Genomic DNA, 13853 nt, shown 5'->3' with positions numbered 1-13853 from the left:
CCAGGTTTTGGATAATAGAATATCAAGAAAAACAAAGCATCCCAGCATTTATCACATGGCAATATGACTTGAGGTGGATTGGGGGAGTATACCCTTAGCAGAGGTATAGGTAAAAGAGAATCCCAGCAAACTATTGATGCAAAATTTGAAGCCTCACAGAAATAGTCTAAACAGATAAGAGACCTGGAATCAGCATGGTGAACTAGCTTTGGAGAAGGAGTTCACTGCCTCACCCAGCAAATTCTCAGGGTGCTGTAATCAGGAGCCATCTTAAGAAGGGTCCTGTCAGCTGAGCTTTTACTACTCTGGGGGTCAGCAATCCCTGAATCTTCCCATCTCCAGGCCATTCTACTGCATTACCTCACAGGTGGCCACCTCATAAGACAGTCTTGGCTCAGGAGAGTGACTTTGACACAAACCTGCTGAGGGTTCTATCATGTGGGAAATGTAGACTGTCATGCAGAGGAGAGCAAAAGGTGCTTCCCTGTAAAATCAGTAGTTCAGGGAACCTGCCCTCTGAGTGTTAGAGAGTGAATAGATGTGTGTTTCATGAGGGAGTCAGGACTCAGGACATCAGGATCTTGAGGGTTTACAGATCTTTGCAACCCTGTTGCCCCTCTCATCCTTCAGAGGTGATGAGACACACTGCAGCACCATCATTTGACTCATAACTCTTGGGAACACTGTACCTATGAGAGTTCCCTGCATCAGAGGCACTTGTACCCTATCAGATTATTCATTGCTAATAAGTGAATATGATGCACAGGTGGGGGACTTTGATCTTGGCCCATGCCTCTCCCTGTGAAGCACCAGGAACTGAGCCAGTGAATAAACAGAAAGCAAGAACTTCATGCCATTCACTGTGATTGAACAACAAGTATCAGAATCTCTTTTCAAGTAACAGATCCAATATCAACAGAGCCTGTGGGAGCCTCCATCACCTGAAGGGGGCTTCTACTCCCATGGTTGGAGTAACCACAGAGGGCACACCCTACATATTCTGCTCTCTATACCACACCTGACTGAGTTACCAGAGGACTTATACTCTTGAAAGACCTACAGAAGCAGTGGGTTCTTTAGAGTTCCTCAGACTCTGATATGGTATGCACTGTGTCTATACCTACTAATCACAGCCAAAGAAACCACAGGGAGATTACACCATGGAATCCAATTGAAAATAAACTCAACTTTACACTACAGACCAGTACCTAAGAACACAGCATTAAAAGAAAGCTGCTTACTAAGAAAACCAGCATATAAATGAAACAGAATCCATCCCAATAGATGTGTAAATCTCAACATAGAAACACAAGACATATGAAAAATAAGGTAATATGACATCTTGTAACATTCTTAACTCTCTAGGAACAGATTCTGACAATGTTGATGTAGATGAAATTCTGGATAAAGAATTCTAAAGAATGATTTTCTGAAAGCTCATTGGAAGTCTAGGAGAATAGATAAAGAATTGAATGAACTAAGGAAAACAATGCAGAATAGGAACTGGAAATTCAGTAAAGAGGTAGAGATTCTGAAAAAAGAATCAAACAAATATCTTAGAAGTGAAAAGTTCAGTAAGTCAGATAAAAAAACTCAATTAAAGCCTCAAAAACAGATTAGATCAAATAGAAAAAAGAATATTGGAGCTTGAAGACAAGTCTTTCAGTATGTTATATTTAAATAGAAATTTTAAAAAGAATAAAGGAAACTTACAAGATCTCTGAGACACCATTAAAAAAAATCAAACATCTGGCTCAAAAGCATACCTGAAGGTCAAGGGCATGAAAAACCTGTTTGCTCCAATAATAAAAATTTCCCAAGTGTTGGGAAAGAAATGAACATTCAGGTACAAGAGGCATTTAGAACCCAAGTAGAGATAACCAGACAAGAACCTTTCCATAATTTATTGTAGTTAACTGCCAAAAATACTGGCAAGAGAAGGAATATTAAAATCTGTGAGACGTTCCAAGCCACCTTTAAAGGTAGACCATGAGACTAAAAGCAGATTTCTCAGCAGAAACTCTGAAGGCCAGGAGGGTACAGAAAGACATATTTCAAGTCCTGAAAGAAATTAACTGCCAATCAACATTACTATACCCAATAAGGCTCTATCTTTCAGAATCAAAGGAAAAAATAAAGATTTTCCAAGATAAGCATAAACTAAAGGAATTCATGACCCTAGACCAGCATGATGCTTAAAGGAGCTTTTGGTATGATATGTTCTGCTTTCATTTTTGTTTGATTCAAGGACTTTTTAAATTTGCTTCCTATGCCCAGAAGAGGAAGAAAGATAAACACCATCATGAGAGTATGAGAAAGAATACATCCCACTAAAAGGGTAGCTATGCCTATGAGACTTAGGAAAGAATCAAACTTTATCAGTAGAGTAAACCATCAAACTTCAAAGATGAATAAGAGAGGAGAAATAAACAAAAACTCAAAACCACCAGAAGACGACCCAACAAAATGACATGAACAAGTACATACCTTTTAATAATAACTCTTTTGTTTAATTGAGGTTGAACACAATACCTTTATTTATTTATATGTAGTGCTGAGGATTGAACCCATCACCTTACACATGCTGGGCAAGTGCTTTGCTGCTGAGCCACAACCCCAGCCCCTCATTAGTAACTCTTAAATGTAAATAGTCTGAATTCTTCAATTAAAAGACAAACTGACAGAATGAACTTTTTAAAGAAGACCCAGCAGTGTGGCGTCTACAAGAAACTCACCTCACCTGCAAAGACATACAGATTAAATGGATGGAAAATTATATTCCAAACAAACAGAATCTGAAAGAAAGTAGGAGTGGCTAAATTTATAGCCAACAAAATATTCTTTAAGACAACATCAGAAGAGACAGAGAAGGTCACTATATATAGATGAAGGGAACTGCTGCAGTCTGGCTGGGCACAAAATCACAAGCCACCACACAGCTTGTAGATTCAAACAGCAACTCTTTATTCCCGAACTCACACCAGCCGTCTACAATCACGTTCTGGGGAAATCCATGTTCTCTGCCCAAATCCACCCCCACTGGGCTTCTGTCTCCCAAAAAATACTGTCTGAATCCCGTGAGAACTCAAGGGGAACTCAGGCAGCAGGATACGCCCTATTCCCAGCAGGAATAACCTTAAACCTGGAACCACCCTAAACCCGGATAGTCCTAAACCGGGAACGCCCTAAACCCGGATCCACCTTGGTCCTTGAGCAAGGTTACCTACATGCAATGTCACTGCAAAATGTCCTATTTCCACGAGTCCTTCCACTAAGCAACATGGGGTACGCTGGCAAGGAAATTGTCATACCTACTTGGCTAATGGCTCCCAGCAGGGAACAGTTCATCAAGAAGATATAATAATTATAAATTTATGTGCACTGAACATCAGAGCATTCAGCTTTATGAAACCAACTCTACTAGACATAAAGGGAGAGGTAGGCCCCAAAACAATAATAGTGGGTGACTTCAGTACTCATTCTCATCAATAGGTAGATGGTCCAAACAAAAAAGTCAGCAAATACCAGTTAAATTACACTAGAGAACAAATGGTCTTAACAGGCATTTATAGAATATTCCATCCAACAGCTGTAGAATGTACATGGAACTTTTTCTAAAATAGTTCAGATATTAGGACACAAAGCAAATCTTAACAAATTCAAAAGAATGAAGCAATATTTTGCATTTTCTTCTTCTTCAATCATAACGGAATGAAACGAAGTTAACAAAAAGCCAGTATATGCCTATAATCCAGCGACTCAGGAGGCTGAGGCAGGATGATTATAAATTCAAGGACAGCCTTAGCAGTTTAGTGAGACCCAGTCTCAAAAAAATAAAGGATTGGGTACTGTCAGGGGTAAAGTGCCCCTGGGTTCAACCTCAAGTAGCAGCAGGGAAGAAATCAACAACAAACGAGAGACTGAGGAAATTATAAAAACCACATGGAGATTGAACCAATATACTTTTTGATCAACTAGTAGATAATTGAAGAAGTAAGAGGGGACATTTTAAAATTTCTTTGAATCAAACAAAAATGGATAGAACACTGAAACTTGTGGGGTGCAGCAAAAACAATTCTAAGAGAAAAGTTTGTAGCAATGAGTACCTACGTTAAAAAAGAAGATCTCAAATTACATTATGATCGCAACACCTGATTTTTTCCAAATAAGAAAAAAAAAATCATATCAGCAGAGGAAAGAAACAGTAAAGATCAGACACATAGACCAGTGGAAAATAGAGAACTCAAGCCAGGTGCCATGGTACATGGCTGTAATCCCAGTGGCTCTGGAGGCTGAGGCAGGATCATAGCCTCAAACCAAACTCAGCAATTTAGTGAGACTGTAAACAACCTAGTGATACCCTGTCTCAAAAAAAAAAAGTGTGTGTGTGGGAGGTTCTGAAGATGTGGCTCCGTGGTTAAGCACCCCTGGGTTCAATCTCTGGTACCAAAAAAAAAGAAAAAGAGAACCCCAAAATTAAACCCATATATCTACAGCCAACTGATTCTCAACAAAGGTGTCAAAAATGTACATTGGAGAAGGTTCAGCCTCTTCAGCAAATGATGCTTGCTGGGAAAACTGGATAATCACATGCAAAAGATTGAAATGTGTTCCCTGGCTTTTCCCTTGCACAAATTTCAACTCAGAATGGATCAAAGATCTTAATGTAAGACCTGAAACTTTGAAACTACTGGAGGAAAACTGGGGATACTGGCACAGTTAACAATTTCCTGAATAGGACTTCAAAAACAAAAGCAAGAATTGACAAATGAAATTACATTCAATTAAAAAGCTCTGCACAGCAAAGGAAACAATCAACAGTAAAGAGACAGCCTACAGAATTAAAGAAACAGAACTAAACAGAACCAATAAGACTTAACATCAAAAGAACAAGTAATCTACTCAAAAAATGGACAAGTAATCTCAACAGATACTTCTTAAAAGTACAAATGATCAAATAGCTACATGAAAAAATGCTCAATATCTTTAACCATCAGGGAATGCAAATGAAAGTCACTTTGAGATTCAACTTTAGCCACGTCAGAATGGCTCAAAAAAAAAAAATCCTGGTGAGGATGTGGAGAAAAAGAAACCCTTATACACTGTTGATGAGATTGGAAACTAGTATAGCCACCACAAAAAAACAGTATGGAGGTACCTCAAAAATAAAAAATAGAGCTTACCATATGATCCCACTCCTGTGTGCATACCTGAAGAAATGAAGTCAGCATGCAAAAGCAGTATGTGCAGCATGTGCAACCTTTCTTTATCATGGCACTATAAACAATAGCCAAGTTATAGAATCAGTGTAGGTGCCCAACAGCAGATGAATGGGTAAAGAAAATATGAGAACTATACACTGGAGAATATCATTTAGTCATGAAGAATGAAATCCTGTCATTTGTAGGAAAATGGATGTAACTGGAAGAACCTGTTACATGAAATAAGCCTTACATAGACAATTATCTCATGTTTTCTCTCAAATGTAAAAACATAAAAAACAAGAGAGAGGTGACCTGAAAGAAGAAGAGGGACTGTTAGAGAAAAGGAGAAAGACTAGGGGCAGGGAAGAGAAAGGAGGCCAAAGAGGGATGGATGGACATGATATATGTGTGGATAGAAATGTCACTGTGGATTCCATTAATTTGCACAACTAATATGTGTTAATCATGATAAAAATAGGAAGTCACCTGAATGTTGATGAATGGAAAAATAAGTTAGCATCTCTTGATTTGATACTCCTTTTTTTCTTTTTGTGGTGCTGGGGATTGAACCCAGGGCCTTGTGCATGAGTCAAGCACTCTACCAACTGAGCTATATCCCCAGCATACTCTTCAACAATTTAAATGAATATGCTAAAGGTACTTGAGTCAGCATGAACACATCTCAGAAATGTAATCTTAACTGAAATAAGGTACAGTCTAATGCCATCTATATAATTTTAAAATAATACCAAATGCATGAGATTAATAAACACCAAATTTAAATTAGTTATTACCTGTGGAGAGGTAGGGATAAAATGGCATCAGGGAGAAGTACAGAAGAGGCTTTAACTCTTAACAAAATTCTACTTCTTTACAAACACAACTAAGGGATGAGGTGGTGGTTCTCTGGAAGTGGAGTGTCCTCTGGTGCCCAAGGAGGCTGATCACTGGTTGCTTTGGAACCCCACTGGTCACCAGTGCCCACAAGCCTTATTTTCTCCAGGACCAGCCTACCCCAGAGTGGGTTCGAAGTCTGTTCACTACTGGACTGGTGAGAGTGTTGTCAGTGTTTTGCTTCTGAGCCTGCATCGAACTGCTGATTTTAGTCCTTGCTCTGTGATGATCTCCCTGGCTGCAGCCTCCACTCTCCAAGTCAACTAGGCCTTGGACAAATTCTTTCTGACTATGTCCATGGACTTACATGGCAGAAAACTGCCAAGGCAGGTCTTTTGACACTCTCAGCTTTAATCTTTGCTGGGTTTTGTTAATTCCAACTATGCAGTGGATGCTCTGACCTTTTTAACTTAATACCTTAAGAATTGATTGTGGGTCTGAGGTTGTAGCTCAATGGTAGAACGACATGTGGGGCAGTGGGTTCGATCCTCAGCACCACATAAAAATAAACAAAATAAAGGTATTGTGTCCATCTACAACTAAAAATAATAAAAAGGAATTGATTGTTCACCTCCTTTGCTCTGTCATTGCCATTTGACTGGCAATAAGAGGAAATAACAGAAAAGTCCAAGTTGAGACAAATCTTCTAATTACAGTTATTTTAATAATTCAATTATAAACTGGGACTTAATTGTCAAATATATTTTTGTTACTTATTCTAAAATAATCTGTCTACAAATATAAAAGTGTAAAATAGTGTAACTTTTCTATTTCGAAAATCTCTAAATGAAACTAATCTATGAAAATAAAATTTTTAAGAAGTTAAATGCTGTAGAAAAAAAGTTTGGGAACTATGTGTTTATAGTATAAGGACATATAAGTGAATTCTTGGTTGAGTTTTTATATAGAGTTTTTATGCTTGATATATGATTATCATGTGACAATTTACATGCTTATTGTTCTAAGGATATCTTTAAAGTCCTCTGAGCAATCATGTAGCTTTTTCCTCTCATGTTCCTTATTCTTGACAAATCAGTTCCTTCTAGTCAAAAACTTTTATATTAAAGAGAATGTTTTCACATTTTTTTATTTTCCAATGAGCCATGTAAATATAACTAGAAGGTTTGTGCCAATGCCACCTTCTATGACATGCCCCAGAGATTTTATTTTGGCTTTGTTCCCCAACAGGCTTGATGCTGGTACTTTTGGAACAATGGGAGTTGGTTTGGGATTTGCTATTGCAGCTGCTCTAGTGGCTAAAGATAGAAACCCTGGGAAAAGGGTCATCTGTGTGGAGGGAGACAGTGCCTTCGGGTTTTCTGGCATGGAGGTGGAAACCATCTGCAGGTAAGACACAGTCCTACAGCAGAGCATTTTCTTCTCCTAAATGTGAAAATTTACACACAAGACCCCCTTGCCTGACAGTTCCCAAGTGTTCCCCATATTGCCAGGTGCCCTGAGCATAGCACTGGTAGATAACACAGTGTAAATAACCTGCAGAGTGGTGAGGTGTAGTTTTGAGGTCACTGAAAAAGAAAAATGGGCCTGAGAGAAGCTTGTTTTCTGCAGGGAGATAGAGGAACCTGGTGGTTAAGAGCATAACCTCTGGGCTAGGTGGCCTGGATTTCAGTACTGGTTCTACTCTGTCAGGCCAAGTGATTTTATTTGTGTCATTTAACCAAGCCTCTCTCTTCCTCTCTAAAATAGGAGTAGGAATAGCAATAGTTCCTGCCTTAGAGAGTGATTGTGGGGAACAAATGAAATAATCAGGGTAAATTTTGAAGTGATGCCTAGTGAATATGAGTCATTCAGGTTATATTTTTAGTCATGAGGAATCATGGAGAAACTCATGAGTTGTGGCTCCTACTGAAGGATTAAGGGGACCCCCTATCCCCAGCTATATTTAAACTGTAGTAAAGCCATTCGGTTCTTAGGACTCTTATTAGGACTTCTGTGAACATGTTTTGGGGCTTTTGCTTTTCTTTTTGTGGGTACTGGGGATTGAACTCAGGGGCACTAGACCACTGAGCCTCATCCCCAGCTGTATTTGTATTTTATTTAGAGTCAGGGTCTCACTGAGTTGCTTAACACCTCACTTTTGCTGAGGCTGGCTTTGAACTTGAGATCCTCCTGCCTCAGCCTCCCAAGCTGCTGGGGTTACAGGTGTGTGCCACTATGCCTGGCTGTTTTGGGGCTTTTGAAGCTTTGGTATATTCAAGATTGGGGGAAGATACTGCCTGTTAGAGTGTCAATATTGACAACTAAGTGACACCAAAAAAATGATTTATGGGGAGTCAGCTTTCTGGAGAGTAACGATTCCCTTTTAACCTGGAGAGTAAATAGTTGCCACAATCCTATAGTATAGCAATGTGTGGTTCAGTTTTGGCTTCACTGCCTATCCTAAGAAATTAATCTGTTGGAAATAAAATCCCTATTCTTTTTCTGTAACTAATGAAGTTTAATCAGTTGTTTGTTTTGCTTTTTTTATTGGTCTGTTTTCTTCATTGAAGACATTGTTAGACACTCTTTCTACTGATTACAGCAGCTGAAGCATCTCTGATTACAGGTAGAAGTGTGAGCACAAACTGACTTTGCCAGTTGCTGTGTGCCTCTCACAGCATCTAGGAAGGACTGATTGTCTGTGAGGAGCTCAGTGAATAGAAAGGCATTTTCTAAACAGTATTCCTAGCAACTTCTTCAGAAGACGTGCTTCAGAGGATATTAAGTAGAAAGGTGTTGCCCATGTGGTGGCACATGCCTATAATCCCAGCAACTTGGGAGGCTGAGGCAAGAGTTCAAAGCCAGTCTCAGCCACTTAGTGAGGCGCTAAGCAGCTTGTGAGACCTTGTCTCTAAATAAAATACAAAACAGGGCTGGGGATGTGGCTCAGTGGTCAAGTGTCCCTGAGTTCAATGTCTGGTACCAAAAATAAAGTAGGAAGGTGTTATTTTTTTTCTGCCACTCTATGATGTTTCTGTTGATGGTGTAATATTCTTTATTAGGATAATAAATGCTTGGTTTTTAGTTTTCCTCTAATATTACAAAATGCCTATAGAAAACTGATTTTTAAGTTAACATTTACACCAAAAGAAAAGATTGAAGAATGATTTCCTTCTTATTTTGTTCTCATTTTGAGGTACAATTTGCCAATCATACTCTTGGTGGTGAACAATAATGGAATTTACCACGGTGTTGATAAAGATTCTTGGAAAGAAATGTTAAAATGTCAAGATGCTACTACAGTGTAAGTAACCCAGAACAGTGTGTATTTGCTTTCTCTCATCTCTCTCTCATTCTCTCTTTAAAGAGTTTGCTGTATTGGAATGTGCTTGTGTCATGTGAATATTGTTTGTTTCTATTGTCAGCCCCTTTAAAGGATAGAAACCCTGCCTTCATTGTTCGTCTTTGCACAACTCTCTGTGATTAGTGCTTTATAAATAGTTTATAGCTGATGAAGACTCACGAGTGTATGTCTAAGCTTTGCTAATGACAGGGCTTATTGCAAGGTCCCCAGTCTTAATGTTCCTACTACACCAGGGAGGGACATGGATGTTTACATATTGTTTATGATCCAGAGGTCTTCCTTCCTTTTACTACTTAGCTAAATCTTGGTCATCTGATGGCAGAGCCAAACTAAGACTGTTACAGCTGGCCATGGGGTGCAAGATGTGAATTTGTGAGCCAGCCAGGATGTTTGTTAATGCCTCCCAGACTTCATGTGCTGCTTTGTTGTTGTGCTGTGACCATTCCTTTCCCTTTTGGATTCTAATAGTTGAAAGTATAGCCTCGGCTGTCTGGCATAGTAGCCACTAGCCACATGTTGCTACTTATATATAGTTAAAATTAAATGGAACTAAAAATTCAGTTCTTCAGTTTACTCACATTTCAAATGCTCACAGCACCAAGTAGCTGGTGGCTGCCATACTATCTGTAAAACATTTCCATCATCACAGGAAGTTTTCTTAGGTATTTCTATAGACAATAAAAAATATAAGGAAAATTTCATGTTCTGACAGCTTAAGTGTCAAGATCAAAGAGTTAGATATAAAAGTATGCCTTTCAGCTCAGCTTCAGTTTTTTCACTGATTATTTCAGAGAATGATTTTTTTTTTCCCTAGAAGCTTTAAGGTTTAAATTTCATTGACCGGTAATGTCTTTTTCAGGGCCCCTCCGATGTGTCTCCTGCCAGACTCACATTATGAACAGGTCATGGCTGCATTTGGAGGCAAAGGATATTTTGCACAAACACCGGAAGAACTCCAAAAATCCCTGAGGCAGACCCTGGAAGATACTACTAAACCCTCTCTTATCAACATTATGATTGAGCCACAAGGCACACGGAAGGCCCAGGTAAAAGCATTTGCTAAGCAGAAAGCAGGAAATGCATCTGCTCCTTCCTCATCTCCCTCCAGAAAGGAACACTGTTACCCAGAGTTCTTTATAAACATGTCTGAGTTTGGCAATTTTATCAAATGTTCAGTGAATATTTGTTGAGATATCTTTAGGTGTACTGTGTTAGGAATAGCATGGTGAGCAAAACCAGGCTCAGTCCTCCTCTCCATGTAGCTTAAACTGTTTTGCAGGGGAGAGGACAGTCCAATAACCTCACAGCTGAAGGTTGCATGATCCACCAAGGTAACTGCTCAAGAGGAAAGGGAGCCAGTTCTAAGCAAACACACAACAAAGGAATCTGATTTATATTGGAGTTATAAGGAAGGCTTCTGGGAGGAAGTGATACTTAAACTGAGATATGAAGGATGAATAGGGAGAATCTGTCAAAGAGGAATGGAAAAAGATGTGCAAAGGCTGTGTGGCAAGAGGGAGCAGGCCACATCTGAGCAACTGCAAGAAGGCCAGAGCAGCTGGAAAGGAGAATGGAGGACGCACAGTGGGAGATGAAATTGTAATAGGATAATTAGTGCAGTAACATCCAATATTAGTTACTTTGACCTCTAAAGCAAAACTACACTGTAGATTATAGCAGTAATATAATGCCAATGCTACATGATTAAGTTGCTTTTGCTCTTGGTTTTTCACGTTTAATTTTGCACTCTGGTCCTGTCACCCACCTGCTCTTATACACCTGTCCTCCATGTTTCCACCTGGTATGTCAGCCACTCTTTTTCAGAACAGATTTTTTTTGAGTGCTTTATGTCTTGGTTCTTAGACTGGCATCCACTATAGAATCTCTTCCTTTGTTGAACAAGGCAGAACACAGAGAGACATCTGGATGATTAATGAAATATAGGGAACTAATTCAAAAACTTAAGATATGTAGAATTGTTTGTGTAAAAACAGACATCAGAGACTGGAATTTACCTTATAGCCAAGAGACGGGATACTCAAGGTGAAGTCTGGTAATGAGGAAAGTGAGCACAGACAGACTGAGTCAGGATGGGGATGGGCAGGTAGCATTAGCACAGATTTCTGTGGAACAAGGAGGCAGACTGTTCTGAGATTGGGTCAGCCACCTTGAAAAATGTACCCCTGTGGGCTTATTGATTGCCTTTTCTTTTGTTTTCTGGTGCTGAGGATTGAAACCAGGGCCTTATGCATGCCAAGCACATGCTCTACCACTAAAGTACATCCATCCCCCTTGCCTTTTTTTCCCCTTGAGTTCTATTTGTTGAAGTGATTTTTCTCAACCAGACACCCAGTGGACAGGTTCTTAAATCATGACATTTTATTAATTTATAACTGGGTATATACTTTCCAGTGACTGGGGTGTTAGTTTTGTAAACCAGGATGCCCTCTTCCTGGCATCAGGGCATCAGAGTACTAGGGAAACTAAAGCCACTGTAAGACCCTGACAAATACTATGATAAAAATGGTCTTGATCTGTGTTAGTCATGGAAGAGCCTGGTGACTTGCTCTTTCCGCTAGTGAGTTCATCCTTCTAAAGAAATGCTTCCAGTGATCCATTCTATTATTTTCTCTCTGAATTTTGTTCAGGTATTTCTGGGGAAGTTCTTATCCTTGTCTTATAATTCTGTGAGGATTATCCTTATATATCTTGCATTTAATCACTTCTGAATTATCTTCCTCTCAAGAATATATACATATATCCATCCACTGTGTATATGTGTACACACACACACACACACACACACACACACACACACACCATAGTTTTCATGTTATTACTTTTCAGTGATGGTCCCTTAGCCATTTACCACTGAGTCACAGTGTAGGCTGGCTGCTTCCTGCTTTAACACAGGCAATACCTAAATCTCTGCAGTGTCCTGTGTCCAGGCCACATGTGTTGGATGCTGTTAGTCCTGGAAAAGGTTTCCATGCGTAGTTCTTTTTGTCCTTGTTCTCAGACCCTGTAGCTCAGCCCTCCGTGGACCTCCATCCTCTCTTCTCTCCTTTTGAGTTATTTCTGCTTCTTTCGTTCTCTAGTTTGTTATGCCCTGATTGCAGTTTGAGGAAGAGGACCCAGAAAGCCATGTTACATTGTTTGTAGGGACAGGCAACAAGGTTCACTAGTGGATTGTTAGCTCCTTTTTGGGAAAGCACTAGATCAAAGACAGACCTCATTGATAAAAGTCCCTTGTGTGGGACTTTTAAATTATAGAATAAGCAAAACAGAGTACAGTTTGCGATGAATTATTTCTTCTGACTGAATGTCTTTTCTTTTCTAGGATTTTCATTGGCTCACCCGCTCTAATATGTAAATAAAGATGCCAGTAGGTGTTCTTGAGAAATTTTCTCTTTCCTACAAGGTTGAATTTTGTTTTCCACATCAAAGTTACTACAATTATAATGGTGCAAAGAAAAATAAAATAATATTTTAAAATAACATTTTATAATAAAGGAATTAATTAAACACAGAAAAGTTACATTGTTTGTTTCAATTTCAATCATAAATGTCCCCCCAAGGTCCGTATGTATACTCAATGCCTGTCGTCGACCTGTGGCACTGTTGGAAGGTAGTAGAACCTTCAGGAGGTGGGGCCCAGAAAAAAACGAGGTTAGGTCAATGGGGACTTGCCCTTGAAGGGGATATTGGAATCCCAGTCCCTTCCCCTCTCTCTTGTTTACCAACCACCATAAGGTGAAGAGACCTCCTCCACCACACACCCCTGCCGTGCTGCTGCCTCACAACAGGCCCAAGGGCCATAGGGCCAAGTGATCGTGCACAGAAACTTATGAAATCCTGAGCCAAAATAAATCTTTCCTCTTTTTAAGTTGATTTTCTTAGGTATTTTGTCAGTGACAGAAAGCTATCCTAGTGTATTCTACCACAGAAGAAATAATTTACAGGTGAAAGAAGAGGAAGGGTTCTACAATTGCATTGTAAGTGTCTTAACTGCTGATTTACACATCCGTTTTCTTTTATGTAAATCCATTCTGAAAGTTAAACTTTACTTTGTAAAAACCTTTGAAGAAAAAAGCTGTTAAGAATTGTGTAATATGGGCTGGATTGGTGGCTCAGTGGTAGAGCATGTGTGAGGCTCTGGGTTCGATCCTCAGCACCCCATAAAAATAAATAAATAAAGAGATTGTGCCCAATTACAACTAAAAATTTAATATTTTTATTTTTTTTTAATTTTTGTTGTTGATTGTTCAAAACATTACATAGTTCTTGACATATCATATTTCACACTTTGATTCAAGTGGGTTATGAACTCCCATTTTTACCCCGTATACAGATTGCAGAATCACATCAGTTACACATCCACTGATGTACATATTGCCATACTAGTGTCTGTTGTATTCTGCTGCCTTTCCTATCCTCTACTATCCCCCCTC

General features: G+C 39.2%; 1 protein-coding gene across 3 annotated transcripts in view; it reads left to right on the top strand.

Annotated features, from left to right (window-relative positions):
* Positions 1-13853, top strand: part of Hacl1 (2-hydroxyacyl-CoA lyase 1) — a 46178-nt gene that overhangs the window by 25344 nt on the left and 6981 nt on the right. For 2 of the 3 annotated variants that reach the window (XM_048801175.1, XM_048801174.1), the window contains 3 exons: positions 7287-7445; positions 9235-9342; positions 10262-10448. In XM_048801175.1, coding sequence (XP_048657132.1) covers positions 7287-7445; positions 9235-9342; positions 10262-10448 — 454 coding nt within the window. Of the gene's footprint in view, positions 1-7286; positions 7446-9234; positions 9343-10261; positions 10449-12742; positions 12937-13853 lie in introns of those variants that run through there. The other variant, XM_015494473.2, reaches the window with a different exon arrangement.

This window comes from Marmota marmota, unplaced genomic scaffold (assembly GCF_001458135.2).
Source record: "Marmota marmota marmota unplaced genomic scaffold, marMar, whole genome shotgun sequence".
Taxonomy (NCBI): domain Eukaryota; kingdom Metazoa; phylum Chordata; class Mammalia; order Rodentia; family Sciuridae; genus Marmota; species Marmota marmota.
Note: the sequence above shows the minus strand (reverse complement) of the source record. Positions and strands in the feature narration are given on the sequence as shown.